The 25,538-nt window shown below is 44.4% G+C and overlaps 1 protein-coding gene across 2 annotated transcripts in view; it reads right to left on the reverse strand.

The window, feature by feature from the left end:
• LOC149858158 (vascular endothelial growth factor receptor kdr-like) overlaps positions 1 to 25,538 on the reverse strand; it is a 172,807-nt gene that overhangs the window by 58,081 nt on the left and 89,188 nt on the right. For both annotated transcript variants that reach the window (XM_090060162.1, XM_090060161.1), the window contains exons 10-12: positions 16,131 to 16,281; positions 11,219 to 11,339; positions 1,081 to 1,189 (exon numbers count right to left, since the gene is read on the reverse strand). In XM_090060162.1, the coding sequence (XP_089916288.1) occupies positions 1,081 to 1,189; positions 11,219 to 11,339; positions 16,131 to 16,281 (381 nt within the window). The remainder of the gene's footprint in view (positions 1 to 1,080; positions 1,190 to 11,218; positions 11,340 to 16,130; positions 16,282 to 25,538) is intronic.

Below are 25,538 nucleotides of genomic sequence, written 5' to 3' on the forward strand. Positions count from 1 at the left end.
TGGATCTCCTGTTTGCTTGGGCTGTCTCAAGGACCTCAGAGATCGGTGCTGTCTCTCAGAACTGCATTGTAAGAGGAAGAGATTATATTCTCCAGACCAGCACTGTTGAAGTACAGAGCACTCTGTACTCTCCTCCTCTGATCCCACAACCTATCTCTGCACTCCCCACCATGGTGGCTCATATATATATCTGGTCCAATACTTTTTTTGCATTGGACAAGCTCCCCTCCAGCTGTACCTGTCCCTCCCTCTCTTCTACATACCAGGTTCTAAATATGGCATAAAAGGTCTGATTCAGGATATAAGCTGGCACCAAAACTGCACCGTCTTCATTATCATTTGGTGACATTTTTCATTGTCAGTTTTAGGTAACAAAAATGACTACATGATACACCATTATTATACTGTACTGAAATACTTCAGTCATGGTTCTAGATGATAGAGAATATTACAGAGTCACTGTGGTGCTAGCTTTTTCTTCAACTTCACTTCCCATTGCAAATTTTTATGGATTGTGACATTTACTTTCCAGTCAGCTTGTTTTTAAACATGCTATTTCAATGGTCATTCTGATAGGAAACTTCCTTGGATAGCATATATCTAGAAAATGGGTAGAAGGAATGGGTACTGTTAAGGTTAATTTGGTTAAACATTTGATCAAATATTCCTGGACTCTTTCTTTTTTTATTTCTATTAAAAGCAGCTTATGAGATGTGATTTCACTGCAACAGGGTTCAGCATTAAAAGGTTAAGCTGATATTTGTTGGATTTGTTGTTATCTGGAGGAATAACATGTTGACCCCATTCCTTTTTAAAGAGCTCTGTAAAGGTTAATTACTTGGCCTTGATCCAACATCTACTGAAGTCAACAAAAAGACCTGCATTGACTTTGGTGGGATTGGATCAGGTCTCAATATTGCCCTTGCTTACTTGCACATGCTCCCTTGACTTCAGTGGGAAAGCACTGCCATAAGGTAGGGCAGAATTTAATACTTAGGAAGAGGTGACAGAGCAGATGTTCAGCAATATGAAACCTTAAGACAGGAAGTGTGCCCATCATCTGCAGTGTTTGTTGCTTACCTGACACATAGAACCTGATGCTCCTCTTCTCTGTGTCAATCTTGTTTGAAGCCACACAGTAATAGATCCCTGATGCACTGCTGCTCTCTGTAGTCAGTGTGCTCACAATCTGCCAAACATGGGATGCGAAAGAAAGGGTTTTGAGTGTGCCCTTAGCAGGAGTCAGTAAACCCTCTAGGTAAAGGTACTCTGTCATGCAATAGAAAAAGAGTTGGTTCCAGTAATGAATGAAGCCAAGCAGCAGTCAGATGCTTCTCCCCAGCTCCTGTAGTCACTCATTGTTCCCTCATTGCAGACCAGAGTTCACTCTCCTTTCCCACCTCTAACAGGCCTGCACCTTCTCTTGACAACCTCCTCCCTTTTCAGTGCATCTCTCATCCTGCCAACACCTAATAAACACACTATACGACAAAAATCAAAATGCAAGACCACAGATTCATATACAAAACTAAAAATGCATCATGAGTAATTTATGCAGCGTAAAGAACCCTTTTTCACAGCCTCAGATGCGTGGCTGCTATTTCTGAGATAAACAATTTTCCCAAAGGAAGGTGACAGGACACAAAGATTTGTGTGGAAAGTGAGTGACTTGAAAGTTAGCATGAGTGATGTCCCTTGAAGTGAGAGAGGTTTTAGAGTTATATTCTACAGGGATATTCTTCCAAGATATAATGCCTATCTCTGCAGTTTAGCTTGGCTTTAGTGAATGCTGGGGATTTCTTGGGTTGGTGGTCTCCTAAACTCATTAGATGCATCCTCTAACTGTGATGAAAACACTGAGACTCGTGAGGACCTGATGCAGCTAGCAAGATGCTAGGACACCACCTGTCAAAACTTCTATAAGATACTTAGCATTTCTGTGGAGCCCTTCACCTGAAGATCTCAACGCAAATGCATTTGGAACAAATAGTTTTCCTTGTAGTCATTTGCAAGGAGTTTGAGGGTCAAAACTTAAAGCACCTTTTGGTCCTTTATCTTTATCTCTGGGAGTGCTTTGATGTGTAGAAAAGCATCCCTGGATTTTTGTTTAATATTCTAAACTAAATGCACATGAGGCATTCCTTTGCTCCTCATAAAGTTTCACCTTGAACGTGTTTAGAGCAGGGAGGGATGTATTTTCAGTGAGTTATTTAAGACCTTCTGAGCTTTGGTGCTTTAAATCTTATGGGGAAATGAGTTTCAGAGGTTTGATCCTATATGAATTCTCTATTTTAATGGGGATGATTTTCTCTTTCACCTCAGTAAGGTAACAAGTAAGGGCCAAGGTTGAACACATTTCTCAGGGACATCTAGTGCTGCAGTTAAACAACAGGGAATAAAACGGGTAATAGGTGAGACTACAGAACAGGGACCCAAAGAACCCCTCCAGTGTCATCACACTTCATTTCTGATGTGAAAATAGCTAGCTCTTGGGAGTACAATATCCCCAAAGTCAAGCATTACCTTCTATTTTTTTCCTCAGCATTTCCTCTCTGCTATTACATTTAATAATGGCCCCAATTCAGCAACATAGTCAGGTATCGTGTTAAGCATCTCAGTAATACCTTTGACTTTGCATTTGAGTACCCTTCTGGATCAGGACCAATCTCATTTTCCTCATCCCAATGCTTGGTTCTTACATCTTCTATAGGATTTTTCATTCCTAAATCATAAAACTATATGTACTAGAACTGCCTTCTCCAGGACTGAAAGGGATGAAACTGGACAGCTGCTTACAACTCAAAGACTCAGTAGGTGACGATTCTGGACAGGGAGTCAAGAAGAATATTGTATATCCTGTTAAAATGGCAAGGGGTGGAATTTGGACAGGCACACAGTGTAATTTCTCACTCAGGAATTTGGCCAGAACTTTAAAGGTAAAAACCCAACTCTTAGGAATACAGCCTGGAGATCTCTTAAATGTTCACTTGCCAGTCAAATATATATAATAAGATCCATGAGTGTGGAACTACCTAGAAGAGTCCCTCATAGCAGGAAAGAGAGAAGAGCAGATTATATTAAGTTAATCAGAGACCTTAGCTTACCTGATCTCAAAAGTGCCTGCATGTGAAGGTGAGGAGCTTGGTAGAATAATGCATTAGAACAAGCTTTATTTGGGGGTAATTTACTGGAAAAAGCTTACTGCAGGAAGGAAAAAAATAACAGATTTTCTTGCCTGCAGAATTTAAGACAACAGTGTTGTGCACTCAGATGCCAGGTGGCTGTGCAGAGTGTACACACTTGGATACAACAGACAGCTTTCAGTTTATTGTCCTAGCTCAGAAACAGTACCTACAGAAGCCCTCCAAAAAGTGATTTTCACAACAGAATTTTTCAGCTGAGAAGTGCATGGAATTGTCCAAGGGGAAATGAAGGATTTGGAGTGATTCTCTTTTAATAAGATGAATCCCTTGAAACTATTATGCACCAGCCTTTTGCTCTAGCTGTTCACTCCTTGAGTAAATCCCCAAGATCAGGAGTCCAATTATTTTTGCAGCATCTTAAATAAAGTTCTCAGTTGCCAGACTGCCCTAATCTTGTTTCAGTTTCCAATAAAACGAGGCCTTGGAACACACAAATGTTACATCGGGGGGAGGGTTAACAAGTTTGCACAAATCTCCCAGTCCCACTCCCAGCAAAACTAGGCAGTTTTTTTCTCTGCTGTTCAGAAAAATAAACCAGAATTGACTCTGAACAAAGTGGTCAGGAAGTGATGGTCCAGTGACGGTCTCTGCATTTTGAAGTATCATAGACATACCAAGTAAGCAGATTCCATTGACAAGTAACCTCTGTTAACCCAGATGGTGGGAAAAAAAATCATTGCCTACGTGATACAGATGTTTCCACAGATGTTCATCGTCTGTTAGACTAGATGGTTAAAGATCCAAAGTCTGAATAAACTTCACCCACATGAAATATGTCTGTGCTTTGCCCCAGACTGCAGGTGGAAATTAGAGGATTGGTCTTGTAAATCCCATCCCTTGTTGAAGTTATTTTAATGCATGAGTTTTAAGAAAAAATGTGCAAGAGGAGGATGAATGTGGTGAGTGGGATGAAACTAAGCAACTGAAAATGTAAGGAGAACAAAGGGAAGAGATTCCTACCAGCAAATACTGCTGGGTCAGAGTAGTGATTTTTAACCTTTTAAGATTCAAGAAACCCTTCACAAAATGCCAGCTGTCATCTTTCACTTGTTTTTTGACCACAGAAAAATAATAGAGCATTTTTTTCTATCGCAAACAACTTGAAAAGACCACAATAGACCAGAAGGTTTCCTCTGTGTTCCTATATTAAGTTTCTGGGTTTATCTTGTAAATCATGTAGACATGTTTGAACATCTAATGGTGCTAATATTGAGCAGCACCCTACAAAATCCTCTCTCACAGCACCCAAAGTGCCATGGTACCCTGGCTGATAACCACTGGATTAGAGTCATCATCTCTCAAGTGAAGTTTAATGTCCCCATCATTTGGGACATGTAATCCTTAAGAGGGAAGAAGAAAAAGTACTGTGAGGAAGAGCCATATGATCCAGTAAGTCCTCTCTATCTTCTTAATTTTAGTACTTAATGCATGCAACAAGCATAGGCATATATGGAAATTTGGACCAGGAGTAAAACAGTTGTAGATATGTCAGTGTTTATCAGATGTAAACTCATCCCATTTTACTTAAAAAAAACTAGACTGAATCACTTTCTGCTGAGCTCTAACAATGGGACTGCAGTATGGCCTGCAGTGACCATAACAGTTATAGTGATAGCTCCCATGAATGGTGGCAGACCGGTGCCTGGAAAGCTTGCTCTTTGTGTGTAGTTCAGCCAATAAGCCTGTTTGGTCCTTTGCTTTTATGCAGATGCTGCTGCTAAGTAGTGGCAATTAGTGTCAACATATGGTGGTGGCATTTGCCACCTTATCTAACAGGAACTGTAGTAATAGCCTGCCAGCTTGATACACAGAGGCCACCAAATGCCCTTTGGAAGGTAACAATTTTACACTGTCTAGGCTGGATTTGGAACTAAAGTCTCCATTGCCTATTACTTAAGCCCTGGGCCTTCCAACCCCTCCAGTCCAAGAATAATTAGCTAGTAAAGAATTGCAATAAAAGAATAAACAAAGTTTAAAGGTTGAAAATGAAAGCAATGAAATGACAGTAATCTCTAAAGAATAGTGATGGCAGATACAAAGATTGTTATTGCTAGAAAAAGATACAGTGGAATAGTTCAATGAAGTCCATATGTCTAACCGTGTAACATGCCTGGGCTGATAAAGAGGGCTGGTTTAGAGGCTGCCAGCCTGCATTCCACCACCGGCCTGCGTGAGTGTTCGAAGATGTTTTATAGCAAGCACAGTGCAGCAAAGCCGTTTCTTTAAGCTGCAGTTAAGTTGGAGCTTGCACAAATAACTATGTTTTGCTACTCTTTGCTGTTCAGTTCCTAGGTCTCATCTCTCCCTCTCCTGGCTCCGGTTAACAATTCTTCCACTTTGTTAGCAACATGTGGGCGAGGATGAGGAGGAGAAGTGGTGGGTGGAAAAGCGATCAGATGTCTAACTCTGGCAGAGCTTGGAAGCAGGTGGCTGGAGGAGGACACAAGTATTTGGAATGTCACTAGCAACCCTGCAAATACATTCAATTAGCTCCTAATGCCTCCCCTTGAATGGCAACTGCATCACATTTCTCTCTCACTGTCTATCTAGGCCTGACAGCCTCCAGCCTGATCTTAGTTCACATACTGCAACACCACTGGTTGTCCCTGGACAGGTCATTTAAGTTTTCCATGCCTCAGTTTCCCTATCTCACAGGGGCGTAGGGAGGTTTGTTGATTGCAAAGATTATGAGGACTTCAGCTGAAAGGTGCTGAATAAGAACAAAATGATTAAAGCTGTCTGTAAACAATGAATTAAACAAACCTTGCTGGAGCTGTCTCTTTTGTGCTGTAATTTGGTTTACCTTCAGTGCTTCTTTTGCTCTAAAATGCTCTGCACTGAAAGCTTCCATCCACTCGCCACCCACTGCTCGTGCTCACCGGGAGTGGTAGATCATGTTTCAATTGAAAAAAGGGCCCGAAGGGTGAAGCATCACGTCAACATTTAAAACCTAGCCAGCGTTTGGAATCTCCTCATCCTGTCAGAGATGCAAGGGAGCTAGCGCTTCCCGCTCCATCCACGATATGATCCTTTCAGGCACAGAGGCCCAGATTCGAAGTAGCAATTAGCTGCCACAGTGCTGAACACTGCAATGCCTAGCTGGGAGGTACCCACCCAATGCCAGTGTGGAATCCAGAGCCATGAAGTAGTTCTCGAGGCTCCCTAATAAATGCAAGGTGAGAGGCAAGGCAAATATGTATGGTCCACTCACAGTGCTCTTCAACATGCCTCATGGCTCTGCGTGGGCTACCTCCTAAAGCAGAAGTGGCATAGCCACGTCCATGTGCCACTTTGGGTGATCCAGTCAGTGCTGGTGAGTGACAGGGCCAACTGGCCTGCTCACAGGGCCTTGTGGATGTTGCCGTGCTGCTTCCGATTTGGTAGGCAGCTTGCACGGAGCAGTGTGGCATGTCTGAGGGTACTGCTGCCTGGCACAATGTGCTTGATGTGTAGACCTGGCTTTGGTGCCTCCACCCAGCCATGCTGAATAGGGAGCTGTCTAGAGCTTGTCCTAGGTAAGGCTGAAGGTTGGGTTGTACTTTGATCAATCCCTGCCCTCTCTGGGTTTTAGGTGCCTTACTCAGCACTACTCAAAGGCACTCCCTCCACTTGGCATTCACAGTCCAGTGTGATATCATCTACCTAGATATGATCGCTTTTGTCTGAGGGGATTCTTCATGAAAACATTGGATAAAATACACAAAGCAGGAACTAAAACCCAAGACTGCCTCTTCCAAGTGAGCTCCTGATCCATAAGCTGGATGGGGAGCATGCCTGAAGGGGAGATCCCAAAGCAACCAACACACTAGTGGAGGCTTCACTTGGCCCTGGAACGAAGCTATCTCTGGCAGCTGCATAGCACTTCAAAAATAAGAATTGGAGACTACAGTGTCCACCCAGAATGGCTGGGAGAAATTAGGTGGGTAGAACATAATTGCTGAAACCAGAGTTTTGGCCAGAACAGAGTTAACACCCTGCTTCTCATAAAGAATGTTGTGTTATCAATGATAACCACATGCTTTGCCTTAAAAATGAAATTCACTCTTGAGTCCTTAGTCTTAGGCAGAGAACTTCACAGAGGAAGGAGGGAGAAATTAAATTCATAATAATAAATCTAATCCTCCTTTACCCTGCAAGGATAATGTAGTTTAATGTGTAAATGACGCTTCAGGACCCTAGTATGTCATCGTTATAAAGTGGCCACATGTGTCAGCTGAGTAAAATCATCACTAGTAGCATAACAGCTCTTGGTTGACTACTGACCCATGGCAAACTCAAGGCTTGAAAAATACAGGGTCTACAAGAAACTTCAAAACACAGTGCACTCAGTGGACAGCAAAATTCTGGCTCTAGGCAGCAGCTCCTCACTCCGCGAGATTGCATTGTGGGGGGTCTCAGTTTACAAGTCTTTCTCTTTCACAGAACTAAAAGGGTTACCGTATTTCATGGTGTATAGGTTGACACAGCATATAGATCAACCCCTGGCTTTCTGATCAAAAAGGTAAGTATTTTTATAGGCACGGATAAGTTTGGGCCAGGCTTGATGCTTAGCTGGTCTGGCCTCTTCCCCTGCAAGTAGTGCTGGTGTGGCCCAGGCAGTGCCGCTCACAGGGGATGGGGTCATCCCAGCTGAGTGCTAAGCCCAGCCTCATGCCCCATTTTTTTGATGTGCCACAGTGTATGAGTTGAGTTAGATTTTTACGCCTCCCAAAATAGGGCTTCAAAACACAACCTACACTTCATGAAATATGGTACTCCATTATTTTTTTAAATGTTGCTACACAAAGCTGCATTGCCGGAGCTCTCTGAGACTGAAATGCAGAGAGACTGGGAACGACATGACGGACATTCTAGAGACCAAGGAAAATGTCACCCTCCTTTCTGCAGGCCCTCAGCAAAAACAGGACAGGCTCAAGTCACAAAGGAAAAAATAACCAATCTCCACTGATCCCAGCTTCATAACACAGTCAATAAAAGCCAGGCTAACCCAGTCTCCAACATCTTTATTATTTCATTTGGCTAGTCAAATGAAGATGAATTACTTGTTAGGACATGGTGGGAAAGGATTGGTTTATTTCCTGCATGTTTCAGTTCTGGTGGGAAGGACTACTGATAAAACACAAGGAAGAGTCTGAAGGCTACAAGAGTTGATCAGTGTGCTCCTTACTTTACATGCTATTATCTCCACTAAACTTCGCACAGATAGGTTTAGACTTCATAAAGCTGGGGGAGGGGACTGCCCAGTAACATAAACAGGCAGACAGAGTGCTGAAATCTGAGATGCATAGAATCCAGTTTTATTAATAGGAATAAATCTTAATCAAGATGCACAGTTATTAGGAGAGACACCAGAGTGCACTTCCAACCAACGGGTCAGGGGAAGAGGAAAATAATGAAGGCTTCATAAATTGCAAGATGATATAATTCATGGCAGTATCTTTTTATGGCAGCTTCATAATGAAACATTTAACCATTGAAGTACAAAGGGTGTGTGCTGAGCCTCTGGAAATGAACAAAGACACAAACTCAAGACTGAAATCTAGAAAGAAGAACAAAGGAAGGAGAAGGGGACTGAAGACTAGGATCCAATGTCTGCTACAAAATTGCTTCATTCACCCCCACAAGGACCTGCCAGAGAAAGAAATACCTCGTGGAGGGCCAGAGAGGAGAGAGAGAAATCTGGGTGGAAGGTGCTGGAGCTCTCTATTTTGGGAGACTACATGGTCACAATGCCACAGTCTCTGAGCACCTCATGCTCCTTTATGGGTCTCTTCTCACAGCACCCACCTGTATTCAGGCCCCAAATTCCCAGTGAGCGAGACTGAAATCCCACCCTGGACACAAACTGTCACACACCTGCCCCATGTGAGACATTGCACAAAAAAACTTTTTTTTTTTGAGTTGGAGGGAGTGACTGTGTGTGTTTGTGCACGGGTGTGTTGTGTTAAACAAAATTAAATGGTGAGTCTTACACTTTTTTTTTTTGCTGCTGTGTCTCTGCCATCCAGGCCTGAGTCACAACTGAAAAACTATTGGAGAGGAGGTTTTGTAACCATTACATCAATTTGCACTGTGGGACCAATTCAATGTTTTAAATTCGTTCTCAAACATAAAGAAGTCCCTGGACACATAAGGGCCTGTGACCTACTCACAGACACAGGGAGCCTGGTTTTCCTCTCAGGCTGGTTTCACACTGCTGCAGTGCCACATGCATTGCTGGTGCTACTCCTGGCTTCCACGGACATGAAAAGACACTAGACACCTGGGCTTATTAGCAGGAGATCAGCAGACCTGAAATACGCAGCCGCCCTTAGAACCACAATTGTCTCTATTTTACACATGTACCAAGCAAAGGAAGCAGCTTCGTGGGTACAAGTTGCTTTCATCCCAACTGAAAGAGATCACCATGAGCTGCCAGAACAGCTTACCTTTCCGCCCAGAAAGGGTTTCTGTGGCCTTTTTAAAGATAAAACCCTGTATCTCAGGTTTGGAATGGTTCGTTATGTTCTCTGTCCCATTAAAGGCTGAGCCAATGGCCCCTTCTCAACAGCAATTGCTGAGATTCTTTAGAGGCAACTGATTGTGTCTTATCTAAAATTATGGGACTGAGGGAGTAGGTAAAGACAAAGCGTAAAGGACACTGTCTTACTTAAACACTTAAACACATCCATAAACATAGGGTAGCCATGGTACAGAGACAACTTTGGGAATTAAATGGCTATTGTGGTTTTCTCCCCCACATGCACATTTCAGAGCTGCGCTTTAGATTATGTTGATCACTGGGAAGTCGCCATGAGAAAGACCAGATGGCCACGGACTCGATCCTGCCAGGTGCTGATTGTACTGGACCTGAACCAAGGAAGCACATCAGCATGCGCTTAAGTATGTGAGTAGCCCATAAAGAGGACCACATGCTTAAGTGCTTTGTGGGATCAGGACCAAAGCATTCAGTACCAGGAAGGATCAAGCCCCCCAACATCCAAGGCTTCTCTGCTCCTTTTCCCAGGCATGTGCATATATATATCTTGGAACTGTGACAGCACCCCAAGACCAGTAACCCCAGTAAGTACAAGGACTATGGGTTAAACAACTGCCTCAGCCAAAACACAAACCTTCTTGGGGCACGATCTGAAATCTGTATACCTAGAGCCAAATACTCACAGACTCAGTTACCACTGATTGGAATGGACATTGATAAATGGCATCATCTTGGTCTTTGAAATGCACATGTTTGTTCAACTAAGGCATGCGCCTAGGTAAAGCTCTGTAAGACGCTGCATCAGCTGGTACACAGAGGGAGTATACTCACTGTGCCCCTTCTTTGGAGTCTGCAGGAGGCCTTCTGTGGCTAGCTAACACAGCCAGCCAGGGCAGAAGGAGACAGGATAGAGCCTTACTCTTACAATCCACCGCGGGGTGGCTGGTGCCCCAGGGGTAATGAACAGCCACAATGCAGGGAGGGGACCTGCAGCACTTGGAACTTCAGCAAATGAGGCCAATCTGCCTCAAATTGAGCACCCAAAAATTGGAGGTACCCAAACTTAGTGGGATCCTTTAATAATGTAGATCCTGAGCTACTGTTATTGGAATGATAATGCTTTCCCCGGTCACAATGGTATTGGTAACCTAGCTGTTCAGCCCATCATAGAGCACTTTGCACATGGAAAGTACTAACAGCTTAGGGCCATTATTGCCTCTGTGCTCTTACGCTCCACCTTGCCCCCTTATGCAATGCCTGCCTTACATTTTCTCAAGGCTGAGTAAGACCAAAAGGTTTTTGACCCCCAGGTCTTTGGGAAGCTTCAAGAAACAAAAATGACATCATTGCCAGAGTCCTAAACATTCATAAACAGTCAAGAGCTCAAAATGATCCCAGGGCTGTGGAATGTAAAGCATGTTAACAGTTAGCAGTGAAAGGGAAATCAGTGCCTGAGAAACATGGGGCCTGCATCTTTACTTGAATGCATCATCTCTTCCATTCTTTGTCCATGATATCAGTGCTCCCAGAAACATACCTTTTTTCTCTCTCCGTGTATCACAGACATGGTTTCAATGCTCTTTATTTTGTTGCCCATGGACCCGTCTTCCTCAGTGATGTTTTCCCGAACCACGACTCTTTGCTGATGGGGTCTGCATCTGGAGGTTGAAAAAGGAGGATGGTATTGAAAAGCACGATTCATTGTAGGAGGCAGAAATAGGCAACATTCAAATAGAGGTGGCCTCTTTCTGTGGCAATACCCCTGGGCTCTTTGGAAAGCACCGATGACAACTGAGTGATAAAAATGTCCGCCTTCTGGTGGACATAGCATTTCAGACTGATTTGGAAAACTATTTTAAAATCCGGTTTCAGCTTTTATCTAGAAAAATGATTTTTCAAATGTGGTTAAACCTGCCAGATTGCATCTAAACTGCAGTCCCCAAGTTAGCAAACAATGAGAACACAATGAGTTTTATTAATAGCATGTATAAGCAGTTAACAGGCATTCTAATGTGGGTTGGTTCTAGCCATACTGGTTACTCAAACTGTGTGAGGAACTCATTTAGCTTTAACTCAGTGTAAAGACCATTGCAGACTGGGTGGTTATGCCGAGATGTTTCACATGGGAGAGACAGAGGTCAGCACTCCAACAGCAATGAAAAATCCCCGGCTCTCTGATGAATGCATGTGGTGAGCCTGCAAGCCGAGATCTTCGGCTTATTGAACATTCCTGTGCTACTGTCTGAGATGCTTGTATGGCCACACTGCTGCAGTAGCTGAGCGCCTTACAATCTTGAACGTGCGCCCACTAAAGTATCCCAGAAACGAGGAAACATTGTTATTCACATTATGAATAGGGAATTACAGTACACAGAGATTTTATGATTTGACCTCCTGGAGAAGGAGGGAACTGCAGCCATGTGCAGGTTAATGCCCAAACCACTGACCGGTTCATGCTTTGTTGTTGCAGGCACTCCTACAAAATAACTAAAGATACAGCAGTCTTGGGTAGTTGCATCAAACCACACAAGTGTGAGTCACAGAACAGGAGTTACACCTGCAGATCATTACAGCCGCTGCTCATTAAACATATCAGAGCCTTCCTGTACGTTCTGAAATTCAGAACCCCAGTCGCTTGAACAGCAGGGAGCAAATGGTGAGACTGTCTGTATCTCAGCCTAGAAAAGCCAAGCAGTCAAGGTAATTGCAGGAGAAGGGTTTGGAGAGTGGAGGAGGGAGAAGAGCCTCTGAGGAGAGTGGAGGAGGGAGAAGTGGAAAAGTCCATGAATAATAATAATGCATATTCACTGAAAATTAATTCAGTATTTTGCATACATTCAAGAATTAAAACTGAGGCTAGATAATGAAGAGAGAACATGATGTCCTGTAATCATAAAGGGAAAATTTGCTTTATTTAAGACAAGTGACTTTCTGGCTTGCCTAACTACAGCCCTGCACATTAGGCAGAGTTGAACACACACTTTACAGAGCATAATAGCACTTAAGTTTCATCTCTAGCCCCCCTAAAGGGTCTGATAGCTCAGGAAATGCCTGTCTGTGCCGGACTATGGTGTATTTCATTTAAAAGCTGTCAGTTCAAATCCAGCCCAGGTTGGTTATTACCATGTGATGGTGGGTTAGTAAATGGAATTCAGCCGGCAAAAAGTGATGTGCTCTGATCACAACATCCCCAGCACACATGACTGCAGTTTTGGTAGAGGTGCCAAAGTTTCAATGAGTTGGGCAGGAAAGGAGGGAGTCTGAACTTCCCAGAGGAGTTCAACCTTGCATCCAAACAGGATTAGAGAAGGTAAATTTAAACCACAGTGTATACATCCTAATTTTCAGAGGCACAGAGCACCCACAAATCCTGCTGATTTCCTCAAGAGTTGTGGTAGCTGCACTTACGACAACCAGGCCCTTAATATGGAAAGTCCCTGTGGTACTGCACCTGCTGGAGCAGTTGTGGTTTTGCCATACCACCAAAGGGCATGTGCTGAACTCTGAATCAGCAAAGGCTTCATCAGCATTAGTGCCCTTTGGAGCAGTGTGATCACAAAGTGCCCTTCACAGTTGCCTATAAGCAATTCCACTTTATGGCCATGAGGGCCAGACCTCAAAGGAAGCAAATCACATTACAGCTACACGGAGAATGAACAATGATAGCATGGTGGGGCTCTTGAGTACATGGAGAAAGAAAGGGAGAGAGAGGAGGAGAGGAAATGAAACAACAGGAGGAAATGGGGGGAGGGTGTGGAGTGTGTCATTTCCCACAGGAATCCTCCTACAGCTTCTGCTTGAGAGAGATAAGGCTGTCCCGGAGGCTAGCAGAAGTAGACACCACTCTGCAATTGTATTTAAAGTGATAACATCAGAGACTGGATGGCTCAGGGAGCACAGAGAACAGGGTTATGCAAGGTCCTTTGCTGCCTGGTCAAGTATTTGAGTCTGAATTGGCTCAGTGTTTATGCCCATACCATGTGTGTTGCTAACACAGGGACGGGGCTATTGTACTTCCAGCGCAGAGTCTACTATTCCACCCTGGATGGAAGGGACTGACAGATAACTGAAGTCACCCAGTCCAGCCCTCTTCCTGAGATGTTGCCCTATAGTATTTCCATTCTGGTTTAATCTAAAGCCCTTTAGTGATAGTCCCTTGCAAAGAAGCCAGTGCAAAGACTAACAAAGGTCTACAAATCCTCAGCTGCTTTTTTCTGTGTACATGTACGGGGAGAAGGGAGGGTAAGTGCATCTGTGAACCAGCTCAAGGCCAATTACTGGGCTACTCTTTCTTTTACCACTTGGGTTGACACAGTACCATTGCTGAGACTGAAAGTTTGGGATACGTAGAGCTACAGAACCAGGTAGGCGTAAGGGGACATAACTTTTTGGGGAAGCAGCTGCACTAAGCTAGCTTTGTCTGGGAGCTGCTCTTTGCAGCCTGTCTGTGTCCAGCAGCCTGTCATCAAACAAGACCTTGAAAAAGAGTTGAAACTGCAACCTGAGCTTCAAATATTTTCCACTACTATTTTGCAAATGAAAGAGTAAAAGGAGGGGGCGGGGAGGAACCAAACAGCATGTTTCTCCCTGTATTCCCACATCTGCCTGTGGAAGGAAAATCTGACTTCAGGCTTCTCATGGCAGAAGAGAGTTAAACTGCAAGCAGTGTTGTTAGGTTTGGCTCCCTTATTTCCCATGGGAGCTCACCGAGCGAAGCCCTCCCCTTTTAGGTCTGCACTAAGGCCTCTCCCTGTAGGCCGCTCTGCTAACATCTCCACAGGAACAAAGGAACTTCTATGTACGAAAGAAACATCACGAAGCACCTCACTTTAACTCGCTGAGTTCCTGTTTGACAGATCCAGGCTTGGTGGATTTCATCTGCTTCTATCAACCCTCCTGCTGCTGCCAGTTTTTTAGCAAAGACATGTTCACAGCCAAGCACTTGGTTCATGCTGCCCCTTCCATCCACTCTACGACACAGGAGCTTGGCGTGGGTGGGCAGCCGCTCAGAAGAAATCAATGAAGAAGGCCCCTAGGATCCCACCTGCACATGTGGAGCTGGTGTGGGTGAGCATCTGCTTAGACTTCACACTGAGCCTGAACCTCAAAGGCTTTGCCCATCGATAGCCCCTGCAGTGATAAGAAGGCTGCCTTTTCTACACTAGAGGGTACGTTCTTCCTTCAGATCTGCCCTTGGGGGTTTCTCACACAAATCCGTGGCTTCCTTGGTCTATACCCAAAGCACACCAGAAAATATACAGAAGCAAACAGATAAATGAAAGGGATGCTGTCAGGTAAAAACAGCCCCCACCTGATCCTGGTAACAAGAGGGGGCCTGGGCACCGTTCTGACAACACAAAGGAGCCATCAGGTGGGTGTTGTTTATTGTCAGAACAGCATAAACATGGTGATTAGTTTAAGTGAGAATCAGAGCTTCTGCTTTAAACAAGTACATTTCCATGGTTCTGCTACTCCTTAGACTACTGCAGCTGGATTGATTTTGAAAATCCAATTTTCTTTTCACTCTTTGCCTCCTGCTCATTTTCTTTCTTTCTTTTTTTTTATTTCTCAGCTCGTATAATGAAAATCAATGGAGCCGGTTTTGTTTCTGTTGTTACACTTCAGAACCTGGCTAAAGTCAGACTGGTTGATTATTACAGTTTGGCCCTAACAAGCTAGGAATGTATGAAACCTGCAGTCGTGGCTGCAAATTCTGCGGGGGGAAGTCTGTTTGTTTTCGAAGTAGCCGCTTCTGTTGGAATGCAAAGATTTGGAAATTTCTCCGTGGGTCACAGGTCTTTGTAGAAGTTTATTTTTTTACCAAATCTAAATTTTAAGTCAAGTGAGAATTATGAATGCCTCCTTAAAACAACCAGTAACATCTGCCTTAAAAAAACAAAAACCTCTTAAGATCCTTATCCTACAATGCATCATTATTATTTCTCACAGAAGCTGCAATGGGGTGATACAACCTTTCCATTCTTGATCACTTTTCTGAATCTACTGTAGCTTCAGGGTAACTATCTGCTGTGTCAAATGAGCTCCTTAGTCTTGGAACAGGACTGTGGACAGACATTCACAATGCACAAACCACCTTCACACCTGGCCCTAAAGATCTTGCCCTGCTGCTAATAAATTCAATGGCTAAACCCCCACTGATTTCAACAGAGATGAAGAATTCTGTCAACACTGTTAGCAGAGGGGATAAGGGCTGAATAACATTAGCCAAAGGGGACCTCTCTGGGTTGGGATCGATTCAGAACACTTCTGCTGTCCATGCTGTGGGCAGGGGACTTGCTCTTTGAAATGAATGCTGCACCCAACCCTTGAACTCTTTCAATTTGCAGGTACCCGAGCATAATGAGGACACAGTGTCTTAGAAAAAGGATGTCTCGAGCTGCTCATGCTGAACTTCTCCTTCGAAGACAGCCCCATGCATAACCACTTACTGAAGTCCTGCCTGGTTGCATGGTTGCCACTCCCAGTGGATCTCAGGCTCAGGGTTGCCACTTGCAGTGCACTGAAGTCTGTGTTTACTTCCCAGTTCCACCCGCTCAACCTTCTCAAAATCAGTCTCCTTTTCATAGATTTTCGGCCTCTCTGTAAAAGAAACATACCCAGTGAATGAAGTGACATGATAAATACTGGCCATTCAAAGCTGGAGAAGAGCCATGAGCTTGGCATGCCCAGTCTTTACAGGCTTGCTTGAGGCTGTATGAGTTGAGGAGGCCCAAACATTAAGAGGAGCATCAGGGGTGAAATGATGATTGCAAGTTGATGGTGATACTGAAAGGACACCCCTTGTACAGTCATTAGCCTGGGTATTTTGTGGGATTTTTAAAACTATGTGAGCTCCACCACGTTCATTCTAGCGGTCTTCAAATGTTGACTATTCCTGGATAAATCTAAGCAGCAAAACATTCAAGGATTAGGTCTATCCTGGGTGTGTCTACATGAGATGCTTAATGTGCAGTAGCCTAATAACAATGTGCAGTAGTGCGTCACAGCACAAACCATGCTAAGACACTGCTGCGCAGTATTGTTAGGCTACTGCGCAGTAGTGTTACTAAAAAGGCATTCGCTGGCACCACTGCAAGGTAACTCTAGTTACTGCACATTTATTTAGTACTTGATTATACACGTACTAAATTAAATGTGCAGTAACCATCGCACGTTAATGAACATGTAGATGCACCCCCTATAGGTAAAAACTGAAACTCTCTCCTAATTCCTATTCTTTGATGCCTGTATTTCCCCCAAAAAGTGTAGTTGGCTTAGAAGACTCTTATCTAACAGCTGGAGCCCTGGAACATTGTTATCATTGTGCATGGTCTCTCCTGAGACCTTACAACAAAGCCTCTTTGACTTGGAAACTGCTTTCCTCCTCTGTTATCTTGCACTATGTGCTGCAGAAAAAGAGGAAAGCAGGGCAGGGGTTGCAAAGCAAGGGGCACACAGAGGGGTGAGGAAATAGCGGGGTTGTGTGAAGCAATTCTCACCACAAGCAGAACTATTAAACAAAGCCACTTGTTATCTGGGGCCAGAAACTGTACACCCAAACCTTTTGGGTTGGAAATCTCATGAAAAAAGGCTTTTGTGAGACATTTCCACTACTTCTGGTTGCCACTGGTAAGGAACAATTTGTCTCTCTAATTTCCAGCTCTCTCAGAAAAAAATACAACAGTGAAAAATAAAGTCCCCCACCCCCCACCAAGTGAACTGAACTTTTCCTAAACTTGGAGAGGTTGGGTTTGGGTTTGGGGTGAAAATACGGACTCTTCCTTTATGCAGACAGCTCTGCCCATCCCTAGCCATATCTCTCTGTCTGTCTCTCCGAACAGGAAATCACACAGATTTATTGGCCAGGGTGCTTCGTTGGAACACCTCTGCATAGCTGAGTGTGGCTGCTTTGCTCGAAGACTTCTGACAAGTCGGCAAGCCTACAGTAGATTAGATTTCTATTTTTTTGGGTTAACTTATTTTTTCTCCTGTCAAACTGGCCCCAGATATGTAAATATGAGCTATTGCCCACCTCATCAATCTTCAACCCTTGCCCTTCTTCCCCCTCAGCCCTCTTTGGGAACTGGGGAACTGACCGGCCTTGCTTTTTAGCTCCAATTCCATGTCTCCATGGGATCCTCATTTTTCACTTCTCATGGCTGCCAGGTCAGACTCTGAAAGGTCTGCTGACCTCATCTCAGCCTGAAAATATATAAGCCTCCTCTTCAATGAGATAAAAAGTGGGACGTTGACTATAGAGGCTTTAGCAATGCCCCAAGTCTCATGCGATAGTGAAACATTAGCTGGTGTAAATACCCATCATTAGTCTCTGATTAGAGTTTAAGGTAAAAAGTGGTTGACTTCTCTTGGCTTTCAGATGTCTGTACTGTAGGTTGTACTGTGTTCCCCTTTCTGGCACTGAATCAGAGACTACTAAGCACAGGGCTGGGGAAGAGCTGGGTCTTCTGAGTGCGTCCCACTGTGTGAAACTGGACAAACTACTTCAATTCTCTGTACCCTGTACTCCCCCATCTGTAAAATGGAGGGAAAGATACCTATTCAGCAGAGGGGCTAGGCAGGCTAATTCCACATTGCTAGGCAAGTGCTTTGAGATACTTGGATGTACAATGCCATTCATAAGGGCAAAGCATTGGGAACTAGTGACTCATATTTTGCCAGGAAAGGCCATTTTTACCTGGCGTCTCATTTCCTATCACCAAATTATTTGCAGTCATAGAGTTCATTACTGATCCCTGGTGGACAGAAACCTATTTTCCATGACCTGAGAACATTTTTTTCTTCAGTTTCAACTCTTTCATTCAGCATGTCTGGACAGAAGTTGTATGCAATTTCCATCAAAGAAAAAAGGCGTCAAGGTCATTGTTACAAAAATATCATGGCCTTTTGGTTGGGGGCTCAGATGTTAAGTGTCTGCATGTGCATGTACGTACACTCTGGTAATGCATTTGGATATTAAGACAATTTGCTGTACCCTTGCTGAAATGATGAACATATTAAATGTCACTTAAATTATCTTTCTAAAAAAGAGAGCTTTTTTTTTTTTACTTGATCTAATTAAAATAATAAGTTACATGAGTGACAAATGAATTCCTAATTCCACAATTACTTTACTGTATGGGACTATTAAATATTACTGAAACCTAAAATGAGTTGAAATGATTCATTAAATGAAGTAATTATTTATGAGGCTAAACCAATTATTTACTTAAAACTAAAGGGGTTTGCTGAAAATACCTCCCGTTGTTTTTCTTCACAGTGCTACATAACAGTTATTGTAGAGATAGCAATTAGTTATGGGAATGACAATCAAAAGTTAAAACAAGTTTTAGAAAAGACTTCTCCCCCCGCTCTCCTGGGAGCTTAATATCTTTAGGCATTACTTTGTTTTCAGATGACTTTTATTTGTTTAACTCAACTAGATTCAAACACTCGGGCACTTAGCAGAATTCTACTAAGCATTTATCTGCATTTTTGGCATCTCACTGGGTGCATCGACATGTGAATTTTAATGTGCAGTAGACTATTTTCTGGGTATTAAAGCATTGCATAAAAAAACTGCGTAAATAGTCTAATGCAGGGGCTTTCAACCTTTTTTGGTCAGGGTACCCCCTGGCGGCCAGTGAGAAGCGGGGAGTCCCTTGGCGGCTGGTTGATGAGCGGGGGGTCTGATGACTTAGATTTTCTTAGGAGCAAAGGGGCATGGGTGTCTCTAATAACTGACAGGCCTAAATCCTCAGTGTCCTGGAGGAAAACCAAGGTGCCTTTAAGGCACTACTGCAGACTTGCTTAGCTGCTCTGTGGCTTATAGGGTTGCCTTGAATCTCCAAAGCACCATGTGATGTTGTCCTACTCTGACACACCCTTACAGATCTCGTCTGAACCCAGTATCTGCCCTGCACCAGGGCATGGAAGGGGTCCTCGGGGGACAGTCTGTAGTCATCATTTTCAGTTCCTGTATTGGAGAAGTTCTTCACTGACCGGATCCAGACTTCTAAACCCCTATAAGCCACTCTCATTTACTTAATGAAGTGCCCACTGACTCCAACAGAACCCTTCTCTGTTCAGCTGAGTGGGCACTGCGTCAGAAACCCCGCTCTTGCTAAGAACCTCTATCAGTGGTTTCAATCCCAAGAGCTCAAGTGTAGCCAAGGCTTATGCGGCTACTGATGCTTCTCAGCCAGACCTGCTCTGACCAGAATTAGATAAATCAACATTAAGAAGAATAGTGACAACCCATGTCTTGTCTACCCTAGCAACAGAGGGACATTTTTACTGAATACCTCAGTGTAGACAAACAATATATTTTCTCCAGTAACCCCCTCCCCATTAACACATATCTGGTGTGTCTACATGAGATGTTTACTATGGAACTGACTAATTAGCTCCTCAATAAAGTCTCCGTGTCTACACGTGCAGCCCTATTAGATCACAGTAAACTAATTAAAGGCCTCCATAAGTACAGTGTCAATACAAGTGCTACCCTACAAGTGACATTATTTAGTGCTCCATAACGCATGTGTAGACACTGATGGGGCTGGCCACAGCACAAAGGTGTGGGGGCTGCTGGCTGGCTAGCCCCACACTGGAGCACCCTCGTGCCCCAGCCAGCCCCTCCGCAGCACACTGAGCCAGGTCAGAGCAGCTGGCAGGCTGACCCCCAAGCCTTCTGCCAGCCGAGGCTGTCCCAACCCGGTTCAACGTACTGTGGTCTGAAGGTGCACGTGCAAATGTGGCACCCAGGAGCAGTAAACTCTGGCACAAACTGCACCAGGGTTTATTGCCTCAAATTGTGAGCACGTGTGGACATACCCATTGTTGTGTTCTTCACATTTGCTTTACTGCGCAGTGTTTTATCTTCTGGCACTGCATACAGCTCTGCTCATTGGTATGTATGAGGGACGGCAAGGGGCAGGAATTCATTTTTAACTGCCAGGATCCACATATATTTCTGGTCACACTTTAAATTATGCATCTCCAATATGGATGTAATCAGGCTGGACTGCGTGTGGGCTTTTTAAACCATAGGAAATAATTAATTGGCATGAATTTAGACCTTGTGAAAGTGACAGACTGGCAGTGCTGACAAAAGCTAAGGAAGTGTCCTGGGCTCCACAATACTCTCTGCCACTGTGTGACACAGGACATGGAGCAAGATGGACCTATGACTTGACCCGGTAAATGGCAATTCTGATGTTCTTATGCCGCTCTGCATGGAGCTCTCCAGGGCCCCACACAGCCTGCAGCGCTGAATCCCCTCCCTCCCCCTGCAGCACACAGCTGACCTGCAGCCCCTTTGCAAGAAGAATGTGTTGCTCCATCAGGTAATGTTCCTCAGAGGCGACCTGCAGCCCTGGGAACCATACAAGTCCTCAGCCTAGGGCAAGACCGGAAGCCTGGCACCTGACCTGCTATCTCACACCATCACCTCCCTCTTTCAGTGCCCATGAAGCTTCTCCTTCTGCTCCCCTAGCCACTTCCCTTCCATTACTTGTTTCCTTAGCTCAAGCAAAAGTCACCCAGACCAGACGAACTCTCTGTTCTGGGGCCATGTTTCAAACCAGCTCTCTTCCACTGGGTTCAGAGTGCATTAAATTGGGTTTTTCTCTTCACTGCATCTGCAGCCCCTCTTTATTGAGATGCTGTTGTTAGAATAAGAGCTGACCTGAATATCGAAAGACCCCCACGCTGCTGCATGGCTGAAAGCAATCAGAAACAGTTCCACTTACTGTTCATTTCAAATTGATCAAAGTTCTGTTAATTTTACCCTCCTTTCAAGTGCCATGTTTAAGCCTTTGTATTAAAGGAAAACAATCTGTACAGGGATTTGGGGCATTGACCACAATCATTCCCCAACTGATAGAAAAGATTTTCTGTGCTTTATACCGGCATTCACACTAAGACTGCTGCTGTGGGGGCCACATGCTCTGCCTATCACCTTTAAGTTTGCCTTTCTCCAAGTCTGAGAAGATGACAAAGGATAACTTCTCTTTAATAGTAGAATATATGGACACTGCTTTATTTTCAATGACCTCTGACTGAAATGATACTCATATGCTTGCGTGATGGGCAGAGGTGGGCAGCTTCTTCCACTGGCCACTGATATTAATGATAGGTCTGATCCAGCAAAGCATTTCAACAGTTGCTTATTCATTTCTTTCAAAGGAACACTTACAACTTTCATAGTTTCATAGTTGGTAGGGTCAGAAGGGACCTAAGCAGATCATCAAGTCTGACCCCCTGCCATTTGCAGGAAAGGATGCTGGGGTCAAATGACCCTGGCTAGGTGATTATCTAGCCTCCTTTTGATGACTCCCCAGGGTAGGAGCAAGCAGCACTTCCTTTGGAAGTTGGTTCCAGATCCTAGCCGCCCTGACTGTGAAGTACTGCCTCCTGAAGTCAAAATGTTAGTGTTAGCAGTGGGATCCAAACCCACACCTCCACACAGAGACCAGAGCACCTTCCCACTACAGAAGGCAGCTATGCCTTGAGTCTGGCACCATAGACCACTTGGCCACCCTGACACTTTCACTTGGATTGCCTCTCTAATCCTCCACAACACACACACAAGTGCAAACCCCTGTGTCTAAACATTTCCCTGGATATGTCAAACAGGCACAAAAAAAATCAAAACCATTTTGAATTGACTGACTTGGAAGGAGTGAAAATGAAGGATATAATTTATACTTCACAGCCATCATCCATCTGAGGAGCTCACAGTATTTTATGCAAGAGGCTAGAGTTTTTGCGGGTGATATCTTCTGTTGGACCAACTACATGGTTGGAATAGATTTGGATAAACTTTCAGGTATCATAGCAGCCTTCCTCGGATCTTTGGGTGGGGAGGGGTGGGGAAGCAGGCACAACAGAGCTCAGTAGCAGATGGAACAAAGGCTTGTGTAAAGAAAAACAGGACAGAAAAGAAATGATCAGATAGCCAATGGATGCTTAACATGACAAGGAGAAACTTGTGAACTTTTCTTAGCAAACAGAAAATTCACTATGAAGCATGTTTGATCAAAACTACTCACAAAATTCAAGTCAAATTTGGAGGAGAATTTTGGACAAAGGGAAAAGGGGAGAAAAACCCCCTTCCGTTTTTTAAAACTGTCATTTTGCGATTGATCTCAATTTTTTAAAAAAGGGACAGATTAAAAAGGGGTTAAATAAACTGAGAACAAAACATTTTGGTTCAGCTGGAAAGAAACATCTCATTCTACCCCATATGACTATTTCTAGTTTTGCTTTTGGGGTTTTTTGGTTGTTTTTGTTGTTGTGTCTTTTTTTTCGTTTTGAGGTTTTGTTTTTCAGAACGTGTTTTCTAGTTGCCCAATTTGTACCTGCCTGCAGAGCAGGTCTGTATCATCACCCCCATGGGTACAAACAGAGGCGGAGATGGAGTTGCACGGGGGGTCAGTAACACAGCTGGCAGGATCCCTGGGCACTGATTGCCAGCCCCTTCCCTCCGCTGATCCTCTAGGCTGGAGCACACTCCCTCCTATGTAACATGAAGGCTGGGAAGGCAGAATCACTGGACTATAAATCCCCCCTTTTCTGTTACTCTACCGCCAAATATATAAAAAGTTGTAGGGGCTCTGAACCACCCACAGGGAGTTCTGTGGTTAAAACCACAGCATAACTTTGGGTGTGTGTGGGGAGGGGTCTGCTTTTTCAGATCCTGGTTAGACATGTCTCTCCCTAACCTCCCCAGTAAGAGAACGTCCCGCCCAGGCTTCCCCACTTCCCGCACCCCAGTTGAACAGCTCTGCTGTCCAGCCCTGATCAGCAGAGCCAACTCTCTAGCAAAAGGATTTTTTTTCTTTCTCAGTTCAACAGCAAACTGCTTAATGCTGATCTGCCTAATTGCTACCAGAACAGGCCATTTTAGATCTGTTTTCCCAGGGTGTGTCTGCCCTCTCTGCCTGCTTTTTTAAAGGAAAAAGGCACCAGCTAATCTACCTGCAGGCTTGAGCGGCAGACAGCATGCAAACAACATGCTGCTGCCTTATTTCCCCTTACCTCTCTGCTTTAAAAAAGGTTTTGGCGAGACGCTGCCTCCAGTCAAGACCTGAGGTGAATGCTTAGGATTTTTTGGCAGAAGCTGACTGGCCTTCCTGTCCCCCCCTCCCCCCCGCCCCCGCTTCCTAAAGTTGCTTTGGCTACATCCAACAAAATGAAAAGAGCTCAGATGACTTTTTCATTATGGCCTCCCCAGGGAGGGCACGGGGCTAAGTGGAGGGCTGGGGCTAGAAGCATGTGGAGAACACGTCATGTTAGTGAGAAAATTACTCAAGATTTGTGAATCATTAGTGTAGCCCACTTGTTGCTTCTTTCACAGAGTTCATGTAAACTCAGTAGCCACCCCTCCCTGCTCTGTCTGGGGATTGATATTTTCTTCTAAGGGAAAAGATGGACAGAAATCACTTGTGATGATTTCTTTACTGAGGTTCTGTATTTTAAACCAAATGTCCTCTCAACCCCGACTCAATAAATAACCCTGACTCACATCCCCCCACACCACCCAACAAGGTATGGGACAGACAGTGCACAAGGAGAAAGCCATGCAGTGGACTCGGATGGCAGGTCGTCAGAAACAGCCCTTGGATGGGGCCCAGCACTATTGTTTACTTCTGTGTTTCTGGTTTGCTTCACCGGCCCAAGTGATGGAAAACAACCAATTCTGTTTCTGCTTTGCCTGCATGGATGCTTTCCCCAAAGGACAAAGAAGAGATGTTTTTTTCAAGTAACTCCAATACTGCGGGAAGGGATATCAGGTAGGCAGACAGAGACACATAGGGGAGACATAGGTAGTTTCATTGGAGGTGATCCTGCTTTCACATATTTGGCACAGTCCACACAATCCAATCATTAGTTGGAATGGAGCAACAATACTGAGAAAATGTGTGTTTCTACAGGCCTGGTAATGCACTCCAACAACGTCAAAGCTCAGGGACTTCAGCAGCATGTAATGTGTCCTGATTTAAAAGCTAATTAAAGTCAATGGGAGTCTTTTCAGTGACTTCCAAGAGCTCTGAATGAGGCTCTTCACCCTGGAGTTCACTCCCCCTGGGGTCTGGCACTGTCTAACTTTGTTGATGTTGTCCGGAAGACTCATCTCTTTCCCCAGACCATTGCCTGCAGGGCTTGTAGCTGGGCTGAGGCCCTCGTTTCACTCTAAGGAGTGCCATTTGTATGATGCAAAGAGAGCAAGGGGCAGGGGAGAGGGTTGTCCAGCACAGCCTGAGTTTATTGATCTTGATGCAGGTGCAGAGTGTTGTGCTTAGCAGCTCATCAGGCATCACTGGCAAACACAGGCATGCATCATCTCTGACTTGGAACCAACAACAATAAGGGGCTGTGGGGTTGGGGAGCCAGGTTGACTCTAGACTGGGAAATAACCTTATGCATGGCTGCTAAACTGCTCCTACCTTGTAGCAGAAGTGACATTTAAGCAATGCACAACTGAGCATAGCAAGCATAGCACTGATGTGCATCTGTGCACACCTATGCATTCTCCTCCCATGACCCATTCCTTATTTTACCCTTCACCTTTCACCACGTGGGTGGACTAGGAGCTTGTGACCTGACACTAACACGCATGAGATTATTCCTAGTGCTTAATGTTGCATTTACATGCAGTCTTTACTCCAGCCACATTCCCTACTGCATTATCACCACCCCACAGCTTGTAGCTTGGCAGACTGTATGATGGATGTAATTCCAACTGCCTACAGCAGCAGTAAGAAAATGCAATGCCTACTAATAAACAGCAGAAGGAACCTAGGAAAGGAGCTTAGGGACAGGGAAGAGAGAGGCAAGATGGCGGAAGGTCATTTTGT

The sequence above is a fragment of the Crocodylus siamensis genome, chromosome 8, assembly GCF_052110815.1.
Source record: "Crocodylus siamensis isolate JL-2025a chromosome 8, ASM5211081v1, whole genome shotgun sequence".
NCBI classification, from domain to species: domain Eukaryota; kingdom Metazoa; phylum Chordata; order Crocodylia; family Crocodylidae; genus Crocodylus; species Crocodylus siamensis.